This window comes from Salvelinus alpinus, chromosome 6 (genome assembly GCF_045679555.1).
Source record: "Salvelinus alpinus chromosome 6, SLU_Salpinus.1, whole genome shotgun sequence".
In the NCBI taxonomy this organism is placed as follows: domain Eukaryota; kingdom Metazoa; phylum Chordata; class Actinopteri; order Salmoniformes; family Salmonidae; genus Salvelinus; species Salvelinus alpinus.
The window spans coordinates 47,179,185-47,203,518 of NC_092091.1; the positions used below are offsets into that span (position 1 = coordinate 47,179,185).

The following is a 24,334-nucleotide window of genomic DNA, read 5'->3' on the forward strand; positions in this document are numbered from 1 at the left end:
TGCTGCCACTTAATTACCTTCAGTCTGCCTGCAGGAAACTGGCTCCCAGCCAGGTCTACTCTCAAGAGGGCTAGGAGACACATACACACACACACACACTGGTTTCAATTTACCAAGGGACAAATATGGGCTTACACAGGGGCTCCCTCCCAATACTTCATATAATGAGTAAGCATCTTAGGCTGGGCTACTAAGAGTTGTGTGTGAATTATTGCCTATTTACCGCAGCAAATGTGGAATGCATGCATAAATGCCCAAAATATGCACACAGGAAAATCCTCTGCATCAAGAGAAGAATTTTATAACAATCAAAAGGCTCTGGTCATGTTTGTTGTTAATGACATCAGATCCAGGCAGTCGAGTGAAGGTGAATAACACACAAGAACAACCTAGGATGCTACCTCCATGCCATAGCATTACACATATTACACATCACTGCTCTTACTTGTGAAGAAGCAGTCCCTATTCCACTTGTGTAATAACAACAAAACAAAAACATAAAACTCAATTACTAAACATTTACTATGAAACAACATAATAAGGAGATCAGATTTAATCAAGGAGGGAGACATGATGAAACCACTCCTGTTCTGAGGTTTTGGGGAGACACTCCAAAGGGTTTATCAAACGAGGTGACGTCACTATATTTTTGACAGCCACTTCCTGGTGTTATTTGTTGTGGCAATACCGTGGATTTTGCCTAGACTGGATACAGTTTGTGTCAGAATTGACAAGAATGCACTTTTCGTAGGTTAGGAGAAGTCACACAGGTTACGATAATCAATGTCACAGGTTAGGATAATTAGGTCAAGGTTAGGTTAAAATAAATCTACTTTTGACGTTTATTTGACATAAACTGCATCCCATCTAGCGATGAGCAATACTGTGGTACTGAAACGTCCAGCTGCACAGATCAGGAACAAGGAAGACACATCGCTACTAGATACCATGCATCTTTGAAGTGTGCCTGTACTATCGGCAGGGATCAGATAGAAAGGTTGAACAAGTTACGGACCTCACGCTGCTTCAGAACGCAAGCTTGGTCTCGAACAGTAAAGCCGGTGGCGCGATCTGTCGCGATGTTGTAAACCATGGACAGCAGGATAAAGTAAGAGGAGAGTTTATTTACTTATATAGATTATACATAACACTGTTTTATGGATTGTTATTAAACGTGTGTGAATTGTAGAACAACGCGTGGCGTAATTTGAGATATCTATAGTTAATAATGGAATTGTTTAGCCGTCTGTCTGGCATGGGCTAGCATTTGGGTCAGTCTAATGCTGTCTCGCGCTAGCTGACCAATTAGCAAGCCTGCTAACGGCTAGCCATACATCTTCATCAAGTTGCTAAATTAAGTAGCCTGTTAGCCTAGGACAAAGCTCACCGATATTCTAGTATTTAACGGTCCAAAAGTAAACAATATCATCTGGTATCAATACAGACTTTTAGGTACAAGGCATTTCACCACGAATGTCAGCTACCGCTAGCTATCATCAAGTTATTTCTCGACCATCAAATGAATCACGCGAGAATCCAATTGCTTTGATGTCTGGCCAGCTCACAGAGCGAACTCGACAGAGGATTCCTTTATATGAACTGCTATGTTGCATATATTGTTGATGTAGCAAGTTAGCAATTGTTGCATACCGTAAATTATGTTTGTACACATACGTTTATTTTGCCCCTAGCTAAAGTCATAATCTCGTTTTTATTACAGCGAGATTCCCGAAAGGACGTTTGATTTGGTACTACAGATTGCATGCCCAACATCTGAAAATGAAGGTTGGTAAGATAACATGAGCATGCTTGTGTTACACCACAAATCCTTATTGATTTGCCCTGGATGGAGAGAGAGAAATGGACAGATCTGAATATCATCTTTTTTTCCCTCTGCCTAGTTAGTATCATACACACTGCCAGACAATACTATCAAGACACTTTAGAAACAGAAACGTTTGCCTTTATAAAAGCTGTGATAGCGTGCCCATTTAGGTTGAATACTAGGAAACTCTTAGACTGCAGATAACAGACATTAGTGAGAGTCGCATTCTCACCAGACATGGCATGAATCAGAGTCCACGTTGGTACAGTAAGCCCTAGGCTACAGTGGAGGTGGTGATTAGGTAAGTCTGTGGAGTTATTAGGCGTGGCCCAAGACTACCAGACTGTTTCGCCAATATAACAGGCTTACAACAGTTAACAGACTGACACCTGGTGAAGATCTAAGGATAGGTTAAAGGTTGGAATGTTGACTAAGAAACTCACACTTAGTTGGGAGCATAGATTCCAGTGTTTGGAGTCTTATTTCACCTTCTCTCACAGGGGATGAGGGAAAGTTAAGGGAGTAGTTGTTTTCTGAAAGTTTTTGCATTATGGTCCAGATCTACCCTTTTTCATTTTCTTGTGACTCACCAAATAGATCATTCTAAAAAATGTTAACCACAACAACCCAGGTTCCAGCAGCGACTCCCAACATAGACTGTTTTGGGTCCAGTCCAGGCCATGAGCAGCCAGCATCAGCTGTTCTTTATATTTGTGATTGTCAAACATTCCACCAGTCGAATAGATAACACAAAGTGCTTAGAATAACCAGGGAATGATTCCGGTCAACAAAGAACGGTTCTAACTTTTCTGAGTAGCCTATGGGAAACAAAACAACCTATATTTCACATTGATATCCAATGTCCACCCTTAAGTCGAATATCAGGTAAAAACAGTTGTTGTACACATTATACCAGCTCTCTCGTTTCCCCCCTCAGTTCTGACATTAAAGAGGTGTTCTGTGGATGGTTCAGTGGTGCAGCTGCTGAGCTGACCAGAATAAAGAGGGAAACTTATCCTTGGACCTAACGAAGATATTAGATTTAAAACCAAACTCATAAACCTTGGGCCTGTACTGAAATAACTGGCTTCTCTCTCAATTATCCAGGGTCAGACTCGTATCCGGAGCCAGACTCTCAGGAGCTCACATCTACATTACACTCCCCTCAGCTCCCATGGAACAACCAAATGCTTATACCTCATTGGATAAGTGTGCTGCTACAGCCGAATACTACCTCCTCATTGGACAGGAGAGTTGTAGGGTACAGGAAGTGGGTTATGATGTGGATGAATGGCCAGGCATTAGGAGAGGTTGTTAGGCTCACAGGAGATCCAGAGAGATATATTTGTTGCAAATGGAATCTTGTGATTTTGACAGGTTGTTGTTTTAAAATAATGGGTTTCAGATATCAAAACAGGGATTTGACCAAACTTCCAATTTTTATTGATTTCCCTTTTCCTTTAAAATTGGCCTGGGTTCTAGTCTATGGGGATGTGTGGAATGATACGTTTCTTCTACGCTGCTGCTTATGAATGAAATAGATTGTCTTGTTCAATTCAGATTGATGGATTGTGTGGGAGCATGAAATGTGTACTTACTATAGGCCTGTATTGAGGTATTAAGTTGCTATGGTGATGCTGAGCTCCACTGTGTGCTTTAGACTCGGTTCCTCATGACAAGTTTGTCTTGTTTTTGTGTGTGTGTGTGTTTTGTGTGTGGTATTAGATAGTGTTCTTTCTGAGTCATAATGGACAGGCTTTGGCCTAGCTGTTTGAAACTTCCTCTATTACTCTCACCACAGCCCAGCCATAGCATGCCTTAGGTACACTGAACATGTGTTAGGTACGCTGCCAAAAGCACCTTGCATCTATCTACCCACTGTCTTCACATGGCTAAAGACAATTCATTTGATATAGTTTTGATTTCCAATAATTTAATCAAAATCGGCCATGTTTTCACAGCTAATAGCCTAAATGAATAAGTAGTTCTCATATTTCAGCCTCTTCATGTTACTATTGTTCATAATGGAAGAAGTTTCACTTCCAACTAGTTAACGATATCACAGAAGGTTTTAGTGGTGATGTTTTTTTAAATAGGCCCGTTTCATTTTGTCTGGCTTGCCATTCCAAATAAAATTTCTAGCCCCTTGATATTATTGTTCGATCTGATTTTAAGAGCTATCATTTTGATGGCCATAATAAATACATATGCCGATAGTGGACAACCTTGTTTTACTCCTCTTGACAGTTTGATACTTTCTGAGAAGTAGCCATTATTTACTATTTTACACCTAGGGTTAGTTACTATACATAACCTTAACCCATTGTATATGAGATTCTCCAAAATGTAAATATTCCAAGCATTTATGAATAAATTCCAGTCATACTTTATCTAAAGACTTTTCAAAGTTAGCTATGAATACCATGCCTGGTTTCCCAGATTTTTCATAGTGTTCTATTGTTTCCAGTCTTATTATCTCCAAAGTATCATCCATAAAAAAACCTGTCTGATTTAGGATGAATAATATCCAACAATATCGTTTTAATTCGATGCATTTTGCTAGAATTTTTGCGTCACAACACTGAAGTGTAAGGGGCCTCCAATTTTTTTAATTAAGTGCGGAAAAGTTGCAGGACATGCAGAGGTTGTGTTTGTACAACAGATGATAGTGGTCCAGAGCTTTTGGCAATATTTTCCAAATAATCCCAATTTATATTTACATACTTTTCAACAGGCTATATAACTGTTCAATGAAAAGAAAATGCATTGGAGCAGGCAAACCTGTCTATTCAATAAAGACTTAGTTTGGGGCCTTGTCAGCCTCGGCTCACAATTGCCAAGATCGAACTGCCAAAGAAAGCTGAAACGGGTATATTCTTGTAGCCCTTCCCTGGGATATACCACTGTCAAAATGACATTTAAATAACCAAACTGGTATTCAATTTGTAATTACATTGTATAATAATAGTCTAAAGCAGACAATCATAATCATAACCCATCCATAAAGGAACTTTAATTCACAATTAGCGTGCACTTGTAATTTTAAAAGGTAGGCTTATCGTCCATTTGACACAGATGAGGAGCTCCAGCAAACAAACACCATTTATTCTAAATAAAACGGCAACTTCGTATTTCAAATGTTCATGTGGACTTTAAACATCTGAGGAGAGGAAATGTTCAATAAAATGCAATAATGTATGTATAATGTATCGTGGGCCTCCCGAGTGCCGAGTGGCGCAGTGGTCTAAGGCACAATGCACGCTGACACGGTCGCCAGGTGTACGGTGTGTCCTCCGACACATTGGGTTAAGTGGGCATTGTGTCAAGAAGCAGTCCGGCTTGGTTGGGTTGTGTTTCGGAGGACGCACGGCTCTCGTCCAATGGCTCTCGACCTTCGCCTCTCTCGAGTCCGTACGGGAGTTGCGGCGATGAGGCAAGACTGTAACTACCAATTGGATACCACGAAATTAGGTAGAAAAATGGTGTAAAAAGTAAGAAAAAAAAATAACTACGATGTATCGTACCTAAATATAACAGACATTTCTACAATGTTGCAAGTAACGGGAATTAAATGTTGTAACTCTAGCGATTATTGTAAGATTATATGGAGTGTAGATTTAACAGAAATTAAGTTTAATTTGGGGAAACATGAACAAACATTCAAAATGCAGAAATAAAGCGGTCGGAAATGGCGGGAATCTCAGATACCCATGAAGTAAAATCTTGTGTAATTGCTCAGATGCTTTATTACTTTCTAGGGTAGACATGTCAGAAAAGATACTAGAAAACAGAAGCTGAACGAGGAGGGCCACCCCCTCTCTTTGCAAGTCTATGGGTCAAATGTCCCCCCCAATTCGAAAGATGCTAAAACCTGCAAACTCGTGATATGTCCAAATAAAACCTTATTTAAAAAATTAGTCGTCGCATGCCACAGTCTGTTGACAGCTGCTATGTTACCAGTTATGTTACGTGCATCTGTCTACAAGAGATTACACCTAGTGTAACCCCATTTGTCAATCCGATGTCATTAAATGTGGGCTACATTTACTTTAATAAGGGCTTCATTCATTATTTGAATTCTGTTTATCAGAAGTCCAATTTAATAAAGTCCTTTATAAAATCGAATGTAGCTTACGTTTAATGGCATCGGATTCATAAATGGGGCTTAGTAGTGCGTCTTCGCCACATGCCTGTAGAATAACCCTGTTAGAATGACCGTAGGAAGGCTATAGGTAGGCCTAGGTCTGTATGTTTTTTTTCTCCTTTTGCTGATGGGACAGTATGGTAACCTTGGTCAGCAGAATAGACCACTTAGTCACACTGTGCTGCCTAGTGCCGCTGCCTATTATTAGCCTACATGGCTGTTACAATGAGGAGTTCCCTGTTCCCTGGTAGCTGAGAGAGGAGAGGAGAACAGTTGTTATGTAGTAATCTTTTGAAGTCAGATCCAGTACATGGCCAAAAGTGGACACCTGCTCGTCGAATATCTCATTCCAAAATCATGGGGATTAATATGGAGTTGGTCCCCCCCATTGCTGCTATAACAGCCGCCACTCTTCTGGGAAGGCTTTCCACTTGATGTTGGAACATTGCTACGGGGACTTGCTTCCATTCAGCCACGAGCATTACTGAGTTCGGGCACTGATGTTGGGCGATTAGGCCTGTCTCGCAGTCGGCATTCCAATTCATCCCAAAGGTGTTCGATGGGGTTGAGGTGAGGGCTCTGTGCAGGCCAGTCAAGTTCTTCCACACCGATCTCGACAAACCATTTCTGTATGGACCTTGCTTTGTGCACGGAGGCATTGTCATGCTGAAACAGGAAAGGGCCTTCCCTAAAATGTTGCCACAAAGTTGGAAGCACAGAATTGCCTAGAATGTCATTGTATGCTGTAGCGTTAAGATTTCCCTTCACTGGAACTAAGGGGCCTTAACCAGACCATGAAAAGCAGCCCCAGAACATTATTCCTCCTCCACCTAACTTTACAGTTGGCGCTATGCATTCGGGCAGGTAGCGTTCTCCTGGCATCTGCCAAACCCAGATTAGTCCACTGGACTGCCAGATGGTGAAGCGTGATTCATCACTCCAGAGAACAAGTTTCCCCTGCTCCAGAGTCCAGTGGCGGCGAGGTTTACATCATATTTAGGGAGTTGCTTTAGGACTTGGTCAGGTGGATTAAGCATGTGCCAATTTAGGTCACCTAGCAGGACAAGTATAAGGTGCCAGGAGAAAGCTTAGGGCAGGTAGGGTACCTGCTGGTGCTGATGGTGGATGATAACACCCAGCAACAGTCAACAAAGAGCTATTTCAAAGTTTAATGCTTAAAACCAGCAAATCAAATTGTTTGGGTACATACTTGGTGGAGACAACTGAGCACTGAAGGTGTTCGTTGGTAAAGATTGCAACTCCATCACCTTTGGAAGATCTGTCTTTCTGAAAAAGGTTATAACCAGAAAGGTTAACATCAGTGTTCAAAAGACTCTTTCTTAACCACGTCTCAGTAATGACCAACACATCTGGATTTGAGCTGTGAACCCACACTTTCAATTGATCTATTTTAGGTAATATGCTTCTAGTGTTAACATGCAGAAAACCCATGCTTTTACGAGAGCAGAAATCAGTGAAGCAGATATCAGAGTACAAGTCAGAATTGGGGATAGCGACAGTAGATGGGCCAGGGTGTACATGCACATTTCCAGACATCATCAGCAGTAATACAATCAGGACACGGCAGAGGACAGGGAGAGCTCTGCGTTGTTGATTTATGACATTTGAATGTGCATTAGATGGAAAAAATATCATATTGTACAGCAATTGCATCAGGTAACATGAATACAAAGCCGGCAGAGGTGGTTAGAATTAGATGGGAGGCCAAGAATCCGTGTAACCAATAGAGAGTCAGATTACCGAGTGTGGGAACAAACAGTCTGTCCCACAGTTGGGTAAACAAGCAAGTTCATAGTCAACAAAGCACGCAGGAGTCATGAGGCAAATAGCATAAAGCACAATAAAAAATATAACGACTTGGGGCTAATCATTTTAAGTTCAGAGTCACTCGCCCCAACAGTGCCTGTGTTCTGGAGGCAAGTGAAATCTTAGAGAGAGAGCGGAGTGTGGCGGGGGTACCTGTACCAGACAGGGGGAGACAGGCAAAGGGAGTAGGTATCACACCCACTTGGGAGAAGCTTTTTTTCCGGGAGGCAGATTCCTTGTAGAAAATCCGAGCTAGCTAACGTAGCTAGCCAGTCTCTGTCCACAGTTTTTTTTTTTCATGTGGAAAAAGAGGTTGTTAGCTAGCTATATGTCTTCCGTTTCGGAGAATGGTCCTTTACGAGGTCCAAACAAAGTTGTCCTGTGGCTGTTTTATTTTGGAGATTGCGAGGAGATCTTCTGATGTGATCAAAGCAACAATATTGTTTGTTATTGAGGTACTTTACAATTGAATTGTCCTGGCTGCATATCAGTACAAAATTAAGGAAATAGAAGCCTGTCTCTTTTTAGCTCCTGTTGTGTTCTGTGATTTTAAGCAAATAAACGCCCAGGCTATTAAGTTTTACGGTATGACGTTTTCATTTAATCACAATTTTAGTAAATGTATAAAATATAAAAAAGATACCTTATTTACATAAGTATTCTGTCACACTCGAAATTGAGCTCAGGTGCTACCTGTTTCCATTGATCATCCTTGATGTTTCTACAAGTTGATTGGAGTCCACCAGTGGTAAATTCAGTTGTTTGGACATTATTTGGAAAGGCACACAGCTGTCTATATAAGGTCCCATAGTTGACAGTGCATGTCAGAGCAAAAAACAAGCCATGAGGTCGAAGGAATTGTCTGTAGAGCTTTGATACAGGATTGTGTTGAGGCACAGATCTGGGGAATAGTACCAACAACATTCTGCAGTATTGAAGGTCCCCAAGATCACAGTGGCCTCCATCATTCTTAAATGGAAGAAGTTTGGAACCACCAAGACTCTTCCTAGAGCTGGCCGCCCGGCCAAACTGAGCAATCGGGGGAGAAGGGCATTGGTCGGGGAGGTGACCAAGAACCCGATGGTCACTCTGACAGAGGTCTAGAGTTCCTCTGTGGGAACTCCAGAAGGACAACCATCTTTGCACCACTCCACCAATCAGGCCTTTATGGTAGAGTGGCCAGATGGAAGCCACTCTTCAGTAAAAGGCACACGACAGCCAGCTTGTATTTTCCAAAAGGCACCTAAAGAACTCTGACCATGAGAAACAAGATTCTCTGGTCTGATGAAACCAAGATTGAACTCATCGGCCTGAATGCCAAGCGTTAAGTCTGGAGGAAACCTGGCACCATCCCTACGGTGAAGCATTGTGGTGGCAGCCTCATACTGTGGGGAAGTTTTTCAGCAGTAGGGACTGGGAGACTGGTCAGGATCAAGTGAAAGATGAACGGAGCAAAATCCAGAGAGATCCTTGATGAAAACCTGCTCCAGAGTGCTCAGGACCTCAGACTGGGGGCGAAGGTTCACCTTCCAACAGGACAACGACCATAAGCACACAGCCAAGACTGGGTCTCCGCACCTTAGCACACAGATACTCACACACCCACACAGATACTCACTCACTCACTCACTCACTCACTCACTCACTCACTCACTCACTCACTCACTCACTCACTCACTCACTCACTCACTCACTCACTCACTCACTCACTCACTCACTCACTCACTCACTCACTCACTCACTCACTCACTCACTCACTCACTCATGCCACACACACATCACAACTGCTGCTACCAGACTCTTAAATACTGCACAATTTAAACACTTGTCCCCCAATCCCCTCTTGCCCAAAACATGTGTAAATATTGGACTATCAATTGTGCGTTCCTGTATTATACTTATGCTAAAATGTTTATTCTACTGAGCCATGTTCGTATTCTTATCTTTTATTATTCCTTACTGTTATTGCATTGTCGAGAAGGAACCTGCAAGTAAGTATTTAGTTGGACAATTTTTATCCTGTACATACGACTAATAAAACTTTAAAACAGCCTATATATATTCACACCCTCCTACCGCTCTGTCTGTCCTCTGTTGTATGTGTCAACACAGCCGTTAACACCTTCCATTTATAGTAGTGGCATTAGGCCAGTGGGAGACGGGCAACTTCAGGACACAGAGTGGGTTTTTTCTGATGCAGCTTTCACATTGATTGAGCTAAAGATTTTGGCCAGAAGAGAAGAATATGTGCATATGGTCTTGTGCGTTTTTGCGTACAGTATGTGTCACTTGTGTGTGGGAATTGCTGACTAAACTATAATTAACTATCATTAAACACACAGTGCATGTTGCTCTTAACATTAACCATGTTTGAGAACTGCTCTGTATGGGTATTCTATATAGCATACATGTATGTACATATACCAGTCCCAGTCCCATGCACACACTAGTAATAATAGTATAGGTCTAAAGGCAATCTAACTTTACATCACTGAATGAGGGCAGCTCATCCACCTCCCTGTAGTAGAGCGCAGCACACAGGGTTTCATAAGAGGCCTGAGATCAGCACTCTGCAGTACAGGGTTATTCTGATTGACTGCATTGGTCGCTGGGCTGGATGACCACTCACCCATAGGAAATATTGTTGCACATTACTTTGTGCTGGACTCTGACTTAAAGCCTTGGATTTAAGTCGGCTTCTAACTCTGATACATGGATGCAGTACTTTTTTCAATGCAAATTTTTGGTGTTATGTAATTTAGGGTTATACATTTGGGATAATACGTAATGTTATATAATTTAGGGGAGCTATGCCACAGTGTTGAGTGGTTTCATTCTTACAATGCATAAAAATGAATACGAAATCCTCTGGAAATGATTTGTCTCATAAAGATTGTGTTGAACAATGAGCATGACGCTGAAAAATGTCTGACCAGGAGTCATCAAAACCTTTAGGAGAGTGACATCTTGTTGATTTGTTCATGGGCTAGCCTAGAGTCATTAGACTAGGCTATATTTACTAGCATTCAGTACCCCATTCTTAAGAATTATTGCAACTGTGGAGGCAGAAATGTGGTTTGTGATTCTGTAGAGTTATCATCAGGGCTCAATATTCAGGTAAATTAAAAGGTGAGCAACTTCACTCTGCAACAGAATTAGAATTAGCCTACAATTCCTATGTTCATTATGGGCAGAAGAATTGAATGCTCAGAGGAAGCAACAGGGTCTAACTGTAACGTTGGCCAACCTAGTCAAACTCTCTATGACTGTGAGTCCTTTGCTTTCCCCAGCAGGCCTATAGAGAGCAGCCCTCTCTGCCCTGCTCAGTTCTCTTGGCTCAGAGTAGTGGATGCCTAGGCAGGCAGGCAGTGAGCTGAGCTAGATCATGTCGGCTCCCTGAGAGTGACTGGCATGCTAGCTAGTGCGGGCCCCTGTCGGCACTCCGCTACATAGAGCCATATTGATGTGTTTCCAGGGCCCTGCCAAAGCTAGCAGATGATGCTAGCGGTGCGGTGCCAAACAATGGCAGTAGGTGGGAACAGATGCTACCTGTCCTAGCCGCTCGCTCCAGCCAGATTGCTCCCGGTAACAAAGCTATAAAGTTAATAGATCACCATATCCATTTTACAACTGCACTCATGCTGCAATTAGCTGAACGATTTGCTGTTGTAAAAAAAAAAACACAACACCAGTCAGTGGCTTTATCAGTCTTAGATTTTTGTTTATCAGTATTTGATTTATAGACCGTTGGTTTCTGTGTGCGGCGATGGAACTGGAACAGTGGTCGTGTTCCATCGAGTAATGTGTCTTGTTCCACTGAATTGTGGACAAATTCATGGCCTGTCTCAAGGGCCTCAGATGGCTCTTAACTGGTAATACTGTAGGAGTTCACATTGAACTGAGTTACTTGAGATGATTTGCTTGATGGCTGTATTGATATCGATGCATTCTCTCTATCCGGATAAGAGTTGCATCTCCATAGACTTGAGTTGAGGAACCAGACAGCCATAATAACAGAATGGCCTTTGATTCAGATGCCCTCCTAACTTCACTCGCTCCATGCATGCACCAATTATGAATCAGAACTATTGTTCTTGTGCCAGAGAACATTCTCTCACTGCAACCCAAGGTCTCAGAATGTCACCTCCTGCCAGCTAGTTAGCCGGCTGCGTTGCTCTCTGCCTCCCTGCTACCGTATCACACCCTCAAGCATTATTCTCTCCACATATTCTCTCCATATGCATTTTCTCTTTTCCTCCCTCCCCCCTCCCTTCCTGCGTCTTCGCACTGCAAACACCCGCATGGTAGCACTTTTAGAAAAGGTTGAATGTTGACATTCTGCAAAAATGTCACTTTTGCACGTTGACCTCCCGCGCGCTTGTTCAGCGTTTTGATTGGTTGTGGGCCTCGTGGTGCGGTCGCGGCGGGCTCACACCCAGGCGGAAGGCCATTGGAGGAGCTGCAGATGCCACGGTAATGAGGAGGGTGTTGATTGGTCATAAGAGAGGCCATACTCCACACACAGGCACCAACACTCCTGGACAACCCACGGGTCTCACACCCCTTTTTCTCTTTCTCTCTCTCTCTTGTTCTATCTCTCACTCTCCTTTCTGTTAGTTAAATTGGCTTCCATGTAGATGGAAAAATGTCTGGCTTGTTTTTTTTTTTTTCTTAAGTTGAAATTTGGAAGTCTCATCATAACTGCTCAGAGTTTGACACTCACTTATGAAGTTATCTGCATCTCAGTCTGCCTTGCTCTTTTGTTTGTTTGGCTAATTTGTAGCTCCCTCTCATCTGTCACTCATACATTGAGACTCAGTAGTCTTGCTCTAGAGTCCTGCTGGTCTCTGGGCCCTGCTCTGTTGGACTGTAGAGAGACAGACAGCAGGGTGGATGTTACTGGGCAGCGGAGGATTGGCCTCTGGTTGCTTGGCAACCCTGTAGCTGTCTGTCTGTCTTGCCAATGTTGGAGCAGTCTGTCTGACAACTGAAGAGAAACTACAACTCTGGTTCTCCGCAATAGTCTCTCTCGCTCTCAATACATTTTCAATTTAAGGGCTTTATTGGCATGGAAAACATATGTTTACATTGCCAAAGCAAGTGAAATAGATAATAAACAGAAGTTAAATAAGCAATAATAATTTAACAGTAAACATTACACTCACAAAAGTACCAAAAGAATGAAGACATTTCAAATGTCATATTATGTCTATATACAGTGTTGTAACGATGTGCAAATAGTTAAAGTACAAAACTGAAAATAAATAAACATAAATATAGGTTGTGTTTACAATGGTGTTTGTTCTTCTTGCTCTTGTGGCAACAGGTCACAAATCTTGCTGCTGTGATTGCACACTGTGGTATTTCACTCAATAGATATGGGAGTTTATCAAAATTGGATTTGTTTTCAAATTCTTTGTGGATTTGTGTAATCTGAGGGAAATATGTGTCTAATATGGTCATACATTTGGCAGGAGGTTAGGAAGTGCAGCTCAGTTTCCACCTCATTTTGTGGGCAGTGTGCACATAGTGTGTCTTCTCTTGAGAGCCAGGTTTACCTTCGGCGGCCTTTCTCAATAGCAAGGCTATGCTCACTGAGTTTGTACGTAATCAAAGCTTTTCTTAATTTTGGGTCAGTCACAGTGGTCAGGTATTCTGCCACTGTACTCTCTGTTTAGGGCCAAGTAGCATTTTAGTTTGCTCAGTTTTTTTTGTTAATTCTTTCCAATGTATCAAGTAATTATCTTTTTGTTTTCTCATGATTTGGGTCTAATTGTGTTGCTGTCCTGGGGCTCTGTGGGGTCTGGGGCTCTGTCTGTGAACAGAGCCCCAGGACCAGCTTAGTTAGGGGGCTCTCCTCCAGGTTCATCTCTCTGTAGGTAATAGCTTTGTTATGGAAGGTTTGGGAATTGCTTCCTTTTAGGTGGTTGTAGAATTTAACGTCTCTTAATTAGCGGATAATTAGCGGATATCAGCCTAATTGGGGTGGCAGATAGCCTAGTGGTTAGAGCGTTGGGCCAGTAACCGGAAGGTTGCTGGAACGAATCCCCGAGCTGACAAGGTAAAAATCTGTCGTTCTGCCCCTGAACAAGGCAGTTAACCCACTGTTCCCCGGTAGGCCGTCATTGTAATTAAGAATGTGTTCTTAACTGACTTTCCTAGTTAAATAAAGGTTCAATAAATTCTGCTCTGCATGCATTATTTGGTGTTTTACGTTGTACACAGTCTCAATTTGGTGTTTGTCCCATTTTGTGAATTCTTGTTTGATGAGCGGACCCCAGACCTCATAAACGACAATGGGTTCTATAACTGATTCAAGTATTTTTAGCCAGATCCTATGCCGGTATGTCGAATTTGATGTTCCTTTTGATGAAATAGAAGATCCTTCTTGCCTCGTCTCTCTGATCGTTCACAGCTTTGTGGAAGTTACCTGTAGCGCTGATGTTTAGGCCGAGGTATGTATAGTTTTTTGTGTGCTCTAGGGCAACAGTGTCCAGATGGAATTCGTATTTGTGTTCCTGGCAACTGGATCTTTTTTGGAACACCATTATTTTTGTCTTACTGAGATTTACTGTCAGGGCCCAGATCTGACAGAATCTGTGCAGAAGATCTAGGTGCTGCTGTAGTCCCTCCTTGGGTGGGGACAGAAGTACCAGATCATCAGCAAACAGAAGACATTTGACTTCAGATTCTAGTAGGGTAAGGCCGGGTGCTGCAGACTGTTCTAGTGCCCTTGCCAATTCGTTGATCTATATGTTGAAGAGGGTATGGCTTAATCTGCATCCCTGTCTCACCCCCTGGTTCTGTAGAAAGAAATTTGTGTTTTTTGCCAATTTTAACCACGCACTTGTTGTTTGCGTACATGGATTTTATAATGTATGTTTTTTCCCCCAACACCACTTCAATTTGTATAGCAGGCACTCATGCCAAATTGAGTCAAAAGCTTTTTTTGAAATCAACAAAGCATGAGAAGACTTTGCCTTTTGTTGCATATAAAATATATTAACCCCACCCAGTATTGTAATCAAAACTTACCATAAAGCAGCATATAGTCCTTGGCTCAGACATTGTAGTAGTGTGGGCTCAATAGCATCTCATTAGTATGCAAGATCTTGAAAATCAGCTGTACATGTGATGTAAGAATGCACTTTGCATGCAGAGGGTTGCAATTCCATTGAATTGGACAAAATTTAACCAAAATAAGCCACAAGACCTAGAATTGCCATATGTGTATCCCACCAAAAAAGGTTCACTGTTATAAGCTAACTTTTTTAGATGAATTTAAGCAACATTTCCCAAATTCCAGGACTTAACTTCCCATTTAAAATTCCGGAAATTCCCCGGAAAGTTTCCAACCCTTTGCAACTCTACTTGTTACACAGATGTTTGAGTTGACTGACAGGATTTTGTGTTGAGTCAGGAGTTAGGCCAAGACCTATGGCTCCACTACTTCTCATAATGAAACTTTAGCATCTTTACCCAGAGGAACATGGAATAGCCTAATTGATCACCCTGCAGAAGGAAACTACAAAATAATCTTCATCCTCTTGTTCATTTCCATTATTGGTGTCTGATACTGTGGGTCATTTATGAAGGTTAGAAAAATCAAGTGCCATGCCGTGCCAAAATAAACGTGTAACCTATAGTCTGGAGTGTGTGTCTGTCTTGCATCTCCTTAACCACTCCGTATGTCCTCTGGGGGCTGTAACTGTTCCTCAGCCAGCCAGCAACACCCCCATTTACACGATCTGGGTACATACGCTTACTGGGAATATGCTGGCGTTTAGACGGGGAGCATTGGCCCCTTATTTGGGAAGCAGCCCATTTTTCACAACGGAATGTAGGTCACAGCCAATGGCTGTCATTGTGAGGGATGAGTTGTGCCATTTTGTCATTGCGCAACATTTGGCTCATTTGTTGTCACACATCATTCTCTCACATGATTGTTCCATGGGTGTTCTGTTTCTCTGAGTGTCAGAGGGAATTTGCATATTCAGTGTTGTCATTGTTTAAGTACACTAGTGCATGCTCAGATCCACCCCACCATTCTCTTCCGTCGAGCTTCATTGTCATAATACCTCAGGACATTCATCTAGGCTAGTTCCTGTCTAGTTTTCAAGGTGAGGAAAGAAAGCCGATCTGTAGTTGTAGTGTCTCCGTTACTGGCTAGTAGAGAGGACTCGGCTATGATGACGGCAACATGACAGGGCTAACAGATTAGAGCAATGGCGTTGTGAAATATGCTAGTGAATACACATTCAACCTTGCCTCTCTCTACCTAATGCCCTTGTGTAGTGGTAGGCCAAGTCATTGCTTACTCCTAGTTTGTTTACGTGAATCATTGTTGTTCATTTGTTGTTGATGCTGAGGCAGGATAACTACAAACTGCATTGATGTAGTTGTCTCACCAAGCTATCCTAAGATGAATGCACTGCTAAATGACAAATATGTTAATGTGTGCTGAGTGTAGCCTGACTAGTCTCAGTGAAAGCAGATACAAAGGCAACTTTAAAACACCCCCAATGCTGTGTCTTCGAGCTAAAAAATACATTCAGGTTGAGTGTTTCCCATGGGTCTTTTTCTGAGGTGGTCCAGAAAGTACCCCACACAAACATCTGGAGCTGTGAACATTTTTATTTGAACTGAAAAATCAACAGAACCAAATAGTGTCCACCTAGCTACTTTAATAACGGTATGAGAAACAGAAACCCTTTAGGATTGTCCATCTTTCCAACAGTATCGTGTTGCCTACATTGAACCCTTCAAGCAGCAGCAGTGGTGGTGTCGTTCTGCTGGAGATTGATAGCTGTCTGACAGGCTCCTCATGTGATCCTCAGATCCTTGCTACAATATGACGGCACCAGCGTGTAGACGCCAAAGGCAAAGCTTTACTCTGTCATCATCGGCAGCTCGGCAGCCTCTGGGCGCCATATGTACAGTACACTACTCTACATGTCATGGAGGGAGATCCATCCTTTTTGATATTGGGATCCGCGGCCGAGGTACTGCAGGCGGTCCGCAATTTTTTTGTATACAGTGCATTTGGAAAGTATTCAGACCCCTTGACTTTCTCAACATTGTTACTTTACATCCTTATTCTAAAATTGATTAAATAGTTTTCCCCCCCTCATTAATCTACACGCAATACTCCATAATGACACAGCAAAAACAGGTTTTTAGATATTTACATAAGTATTCAGACCCTTTACTCAGTACTTTGTTGAAGCACCTTTGGCAGTGATTACAGCCTCGAGTCTTGGGTATTGCGCTACAAGCTTGTACACGTGTAGATGGGGAGTTTCTCCGGTTCTTCTCAGCAAATCCCTTCAAGCTCTGTCAGGTGGGATGGGGAGCGTCGCTGCACCGCTATTTTCAGGTCTCTCCAGAGATGTTAGTTCGGGTTCAATTTCGGGCTCGGTTGGGCCACTCAAGGACATTCAGAGAAGCCAATCCTGCGTTGTCTTGGCGGTGTACTTAGGGTTGTTGTCCTGTTGGAAGGTGAACCTCACCCCTTTCTGAGGTCCTGAGCAGGTTTTCATAAAGGATCTCTTTGTACTTTGGTCTGTTAATCTTTCCCTTCATCCTGACCAGTCTCCCAGTCCCTGCCGCTGAAAAACATCCCCACAGCATGATGCTGCCACCACCATGCTTCACCATACGGATGGTGCCAGGTTTCCTCAAGACGTGACACTTGGCATTCAGGCCAAAGAGTTCAATCTTGGATTCATTAGACCAGAGAATCTTGTTTCTCATGGTCTGAGAGTCCTTTAGGTGCCTTTTGGCAAACTCCAAGCGGGCTGTCATGTGCCTTTTTAATGAGTAGTTGCTTCCATCTGGCCACTCTACCATAAAGGCCTGATTGGTGGAGTGCTGCCGAGATGGTTGTCCTTCTGGAAGGTTCTCCAATCTCCACAGAGGAACTGGAGCTCTGACAGAGTGACCATCGGGTTCTTGGTCACCTCCCTGACCAAGGCCCTTCTCCCCTGATTGCTCAGTTAGGCTGGGCGGCCAGCTCTAGAAAGAGTCTTGGTGGTTCCAAAATACTTCCATCTAAGAATGATGGATGCCACTGTGTTCTTGGGGACCTTGGGGACCAATGCTGCAGAAATGGTACTCTTCCCCAGATCTGTTCCTCGACACAATCCTGTCTCGAAGCTCTACGGACAATTCCTTCGACCTCATGGCTTGATTTTTGCTCTGACATGCACTGTCAACTGTGGGAGCTTATACAGACAGGTGTGTGCCTTTCGAAATCATGTCCAATCAATTGAATTTACCACAGGTGGACTCCAATCAACTTGTAGAAACATCTCAAGGAGGATGAATGGAAACAGGATGCACCTGAGCTCAATTTCTACATTGTAGACATCAAAACTATGAAATAACACATTTATTTATTTAACCTTTATTTAACTAGGCAAGTCAGTTAAGAACAAATTAGAGTCCAGGCTCTTTCGCAGCCGGCCACGACCGGTAGACCCATGGGTAGCCGCACAATTGGCCCAGCGTCGTCCGGTTTAGGGGAGGGTTTGGCCGACAGTGATGGTCTTGTCCCATGGCGCACTAGTGACTCCTGTGTTGGGTCGGGCGCAATGCACGCTGACACGGTCGCCAGGTGTATGGTGTTTCCTCCGACACATTGGTGCGGCTGGCTTCCGGGTTAAGAGGGCATTGTGTTAAGAAGCATTGCGGTTTGGCTGGGTTGTGTTTCGGAGGACGCACAGCTCTCGACGTTCACCTCTTCCGAGTCCGTACAAGAGTTACAGTCTTGTCTCATCGCTGTATCTACCAATTGGGTACCACGAAAAAGGGGTAAAAAAAGTTTACACTTGTTGGAGTTTACTCTTCCTATTCCAATGAACTGTTGGGATGTCAAAATATCGAAACTGTCTATCAAATCTGTTAATTGAAAAATGTTGATTACGTTTCCATTACTTTCCATTATCATTCACCTGATCAGACAAGACGAGACAATACTTGCTTTATATGATGAGGGTCCCTGTGTCACCGATTTGCCTGGGCTGGGGTCTCTGGGCAAAAAAAGTGTGAAAACCCCTGCCTTAACCTGCCCCTAACCTCTCAAACTCGCCAGCCCTAACCTTACCATTTTAAGGAGACTTACCTGCATTTTACCCTAGATCTGTTGTTAGGGGCAACCTCAAAGCAGGTTTTCCAGGGAATCGTTATGTCTTTGAAGGGGTAATTGAGTTTTTCACAGGTACTGAGTTTTTAAATGTGTGAATGAGGCAGATGGTTGCACCATATGGGGAGAAAAGTGTTATTACCTGAAGTAGTTCTGTTGCAGTGCATCTTTTTTTTTTACCCACAAGCGAGGTGGAATGCTCAGCACTGACACTTCACCTAGCCAGTCTAGAATTATTATGTTCTACAGGCGTCTAGTTAGGTCTACAATCTGGAATTGGGAGTTTGTTTATTCTAGAACTAATGTTGTCCTGGAATGCTTGATGCTTGGAACGTGGAATTCACATCACAATGTACTGTAGGAGAGAGAGAGAGAGAGAGAGAGAGAGGAAAGTCAGTGCACTCCATATGACTTGAGATATCAACGACAGTAAGCATTCTTTTTATTATCCCCCATACACAAACACGTAGTGTGGAGGAAGGCAGCGCCTAGCTAGCTCCTCGCCCACTGAGGCGTAGCCAGTGTTTGACATAATGTTGGACCCGTATGGAGGCTAACTGGGAACATCAGTGTTGATAGATACGCAGAGCGGAGCCTGTCACAGAGCTCGCTTCGCCAGCGTCCATATGCTGCTCTGCTCAGTCGTGAAGCTGTGAAATTGGGTTGCTTCCCAACTATCCTGGAGACATCTCCCTCTCCCTCTCCCCCTTAAGGCTTATCCTGGTAGCTCTCAGATAGCTGTGCAGATGAAATAACTGTGTTATTACCAGGGTCAGATCTTCATGAAGCTCTTTCTCCTTCTCCCCGTTATGCTGTGCTTGTCGGCTTTAGATTCAGTGTAATTGGAGAATCCCCAGACCCTACTCACATATACAGTATGTCGCCTGTATAGATAGAATCCCTGCAGCAACCATGAAGTACAGTGGTTCTTCCTTTAAAAGTTGCAGTGTACTGCCGCAGAATTCTATGGCATGTTATTTGTGTAAACCACTGGTACCATTAACCATTAGTGCTAGTTTGACCACCAGAGGGCATCTTTGAGAAGCTTTTGGTAGCCTTCAATAGTGGCTGTACTAGAGAATTTAAAACCTTTTTTTGTATGAACATAGTATTTGGGACTGATTATAAGACATTTTGCTTAATTTATTGGATTAATATTATGGTTTTTCTATTCCAAGAAAAACAAAACATCCTCTGGGTTTCCATTAGGATGGAATGGAAATATGGCGCTGTACAGCGTGATGGTCGGCAGTAGGCTACAGTACTGGGCTATTTACCTAAATAATCCCTGTGTCATGCGGGCACGCGGGAGACCGTGGTTCAATTCCCCGATGGGGAGGAAGGAGTAGGCTGTCCTTGCCATGATCAATATGACCAATTTATATATTGTCCTGCTCATAAAGGGGTTAATAATATATCTGTGAGAATAACCAACATGCTTTTATATAATTCTAAATGAATAATAATCGCTTTGTTTAAAAAAATAACTATATTTTGGAGATTTATTTTTCAAATAACGTAAAATGAGCGAGGAAAAAGGCCATTCTTGAACATTGGGTGAGACATTGTTAATAATTTGTAAATAAAGCCAGTTTGTTATTTAGAATAATTTATTTCTGTTTTTAGAGGGAGAGAAACCAAAAACCTACAGTCATTTCATGGGTCTCCCAGTCGAGGCCAGCACGGGTATTGAACCAGCATCTGTAGCAACACAGCTTGCACTGCTATGCAGTGTCTCAGCCCGTTGCGACACTTAGGCGCTGTACAACATGACCGGTCGGGAGTGGCCTGCAGTACTACAGTAAGAGCAAAATTTTCCTAACAAAATAAAATAATAAGAACCTTAGGGTAACAACAGTTTTAGTGAGTAACACTGAAGTCGTTCACAATTATCACTTTCTATTTAGGTTTATGTTGCCCATTCATTGTCAGTTAGAGACACAGTAGGACCCAAAAGCATAATCAGTGCTCTAACTCCCCCTTGCGCTGGTCTGGAGCAATGAAGTGGTGACGCAGGGTACCGTACTAAACCGCAAATGACCTCTTAAGTTCCCGCAACATAATCGCATAACGTTTAGTGGAGAAACCACTGTACCTACAGTAGGAATGTAAACAGCAGTGCTTTCCCCCAATATGGTGCAGCTGAGAGGCTTTTTTAGGACACACACAGTACATAGGCCTAAACCCTAATATCTACTTTTACTGACCCAGGCTGTTAACACAGACTGACTACCACTAGTAAATTTAAGGACCATATCATCAGTGAGACATTTCCTTTCTTGGGCCCATTGCCTACTAAATCAGCATGAAATGTAATGCCATTGGCTGTGTGATTTCGGAGAGAGGAAAGAGGGGAGAAAAGCTTGTTTTAAACGTCTGTGAGTGTTTTCATTAAGTGCGAGTTGAAAGATGGCAGTTAATCTGCCTACTCCTTTAATTGTGTTCTGGTGGTAGGGCTCCTCCTAGACAAAAAAAGGCTAGTGATCCAGAAGTAAAGCCATGACCACAGTTATTCCTCCTTCCTTTAGGCTCCTAACCCCCTTCCACCATGCCCCTCTCTCACCCCCTCTCCAGTTTCTTGAGTGGGAAGAAAGCCCTTCGTTCCGACAATAGACATTTGGGGCCATATGTTGGCTTGACATCGTCATCAGGTTCACAGCAGGTTACCTTAGTTAACTTTCACTCCAGTGGCTGATGGGATTTTCACCTGCAGCTCCTTGACTAGCTGGCTCAAAGTCTAGACGGCCTCTGAAGCAGGCCCCTGCAGCCCCTGCAGCCCCGGCCCTACAATGGCGGCCATTGTGGATGTTAAGTAGCGGCAGCTTCCTCCCGGCCAGTCGCTGCCTCCTCAGTCAGAAACTGGCGGCTGCTAAAACAATGTCTTTATCCCCAGGCCATACAGGCCGGGGCCTTAATCCGAACCACTACATACGGTGAAATAAATCTCTTAAAGATAAGAGAAAGAGAGAGGTAGGAAGAGTGGGAGAGAGAAAGAAGGGATTGCCAAGGCGAGGTTAGAGTGCAGCAGTTTAACCCCTGGCCAAGAAAGAGAGGGGAGAAGAGGGGAAGGGAGAAAGGAGGAACAAGAAGATGAGAGGGATGCTGAGGGGTTTTCAACCTTTTCTTCTCACTACAGAACTGCTACTCTCCATATAGAATCTGTCCTCTAACAAGCAGGATTCCTATTCAATATGACATTCAATCAAACTGCTATCCAGTCGTTTCTGGGATTATGCAAAAACCAACAACAGACATTCTGCCTGCTCTGTGGGCAAATGTGTGTCATTCATTTAGAGCTGAGTTATTGGTAAGACTAACAATAGGTTTAGGCTTATATGTAGCTTATATACTAGATTAATACTGTGCATATTTAATACTGTTTTATGAATCCGTAGTATACCGCTATAACTCATAGGTTGAATGTGTGTTTGATACATCTCAATCTTCAGTGTGTCTATGTGTGCCAGGGTTTCTGTAAGGAAAATGTGGCGCCAGACAACGTGACCGGGAAGGGTGTCCACCCACGGTGCTCAGAATGACAGAAAACACATTTAGATTATGGTAATTCATCTTAACAGAACATGCAGCTCATGTAATGAAGCGGCCAATAAAATGTAATTTTCAAACATGCGCAGGTGATAGCTGTTCCATGTGTGGCAGAGATGAAAATCTCTTTTAGAAACTTAGAAAGAAGGGGACTGGCACGTTGGCTTGAAGGATCGGGAGACAGATGCAGGAATGTGTAATCGTTTTTTTTATTAAACCCAAATTACGGGATACCGTGTAAGGGCACGTACACAAAACACAGGGTTGAAACCCAAACAAAAGAGCGAGGAGTACCTCGAATAAATAAACACGCGCACAATGATTAACGCACGGGATGAGACCCGTAATCATCTGCCCAATCAACAAGGGCACAAAAGACCAAAACACACAGCACACGCACTAACAGACATTGTAACAATAATCGACAGTCAGGGCACACTTTATACAAGTACTAATCAGTGGGAACAGGTGTGCGTAATGAATGTTCCCGGAAGGATCCGTGACAGGGACTCTAAAGACGTAACAACTAGGATGGGTTGCTAAAATGATTAGGATTGTGCCTTTGGGCTTCTGGACAACGAAAGAAAGTTGATTATGAAAATCAATAGAACAGGAGAGAAATGGCGTAGGTGGATCCAATAGCGAAGTAAATGGGAATTAATTGGCCAAAATTATATAATTACCCTTGTCTATACAGAAATAAATAAAATAATAAAAAATACTTCACCAGAAAGCATGACTTAGCCACTAGGAATCGAGGATCATTAACTTCTTTAAAAATATAACTGTGGATTGTTTTGAATCACAAACTCTTAGGCCTATGCCTCGTTGGGAATCCCACAATTTGTTCAGCGCATGTGGCAATAGGCCTAGCTGATTATTGAGTTGCGGCTGTTAGTGCAAAGCATCTAAAATATGTGTGACGACAATGTGTCTGGAGTAGAACTTTAACTGTTGTGAAAAGAAGAAGGGGAGGGGTGTGTGGCGAAGAAACAGTTTATAATAAATCTATAGTTCTTGACCGTAAGCTATTTGAATAATCTTTCCAACAATCTCCCCCTCGATAATCACCAATACTCGGTGTGAAAGAGGAACGGCCTATAGGCTATGAGTTCCATTCGCTCATTTCTTTAGCCGCCAGTGGATCGTCACTGTGTATCAATGTGTCTATATAACAGAGGATGGTAATCTCACATTAGTTGACTTTTAGATTTGAATAATTTTACATTGAACACAAATATAAATGCAACATGCAACTATTTCAAAGATTTTACTGAGTTACAGTTCATATAAGGAAATTAGTCCATTTAAATACATGAATTAAGCCCTAATCTCTGCATTTCACATGACTGGGAATACAAAATAAAGTAGGGGCGTGGATCAGAAAACCAGTCAGTATCTGGTGTGACCACCATTTGCCCCATGCAGTGTGACACATCTCCTTCGCATAGAGTTGATCAGGCTGTTAATTGTGGCCTGTGGAATGTTGTTCCACTCCTCTTCAATGGCTGTGCAAAGTTGCTGGATATTGGTGGGAACTGGAACACGCTGTCGTACACGTCGATCCAGAGCATCTCAAACATGCTCAATGGGCGACATGTCTGGTGAGTATGCAGACCATGTAAGAACTGGGACATTTTCAGCTTCCAGGAATTGTGTACAGATGGGGCCGTGCATTATCATGCTGAAACATGAGGTGATGATGCCAGATGAATGGCACGATAATGGGCCTTAGGATCTTGTCACGGTATCTCTGCTGCCATTGATGAAATGCAATGTGTTCGTTGTCCATAGCTTATGCCTGCCCATACCATAACCCCACCATGGGGCACTCTGTTCATAACATTGA

General features: G+C 42.9%; 1 protein-coding gene across 5 annotated transcripts in view; it reads left to right on the top strand.

Annotated features, from left to right (window-relative positions):
- The first annotated feature begins 677 nt into the window (after positions 1–677).
- Positions 678–24,334, top strand: part of LOC139578761 (DENN domain-containing protein 1B-like) — a 162,110-nt gene continuing 138,453 nt past the window's right edge. For all 5 annotated transcript variants that reach the window (XM_071406748.1, XM_071406749.1, XM_071406751.1 and 2 more), the window contains exons 1-2: positions 678–1,108; positions 1,721–1,785. In XM_071406748.1, the coding sequence (XP_071262849.1) occupies positions 1,092–1,108; positions 1,721–1,785 (82 nt within the window). In that variant the 5' untranslated portion in view covers positions 678–1,091. The remainder of the gene's footprint in view (positions 1,109–1,720; positions 1,786–24,334) is intronic.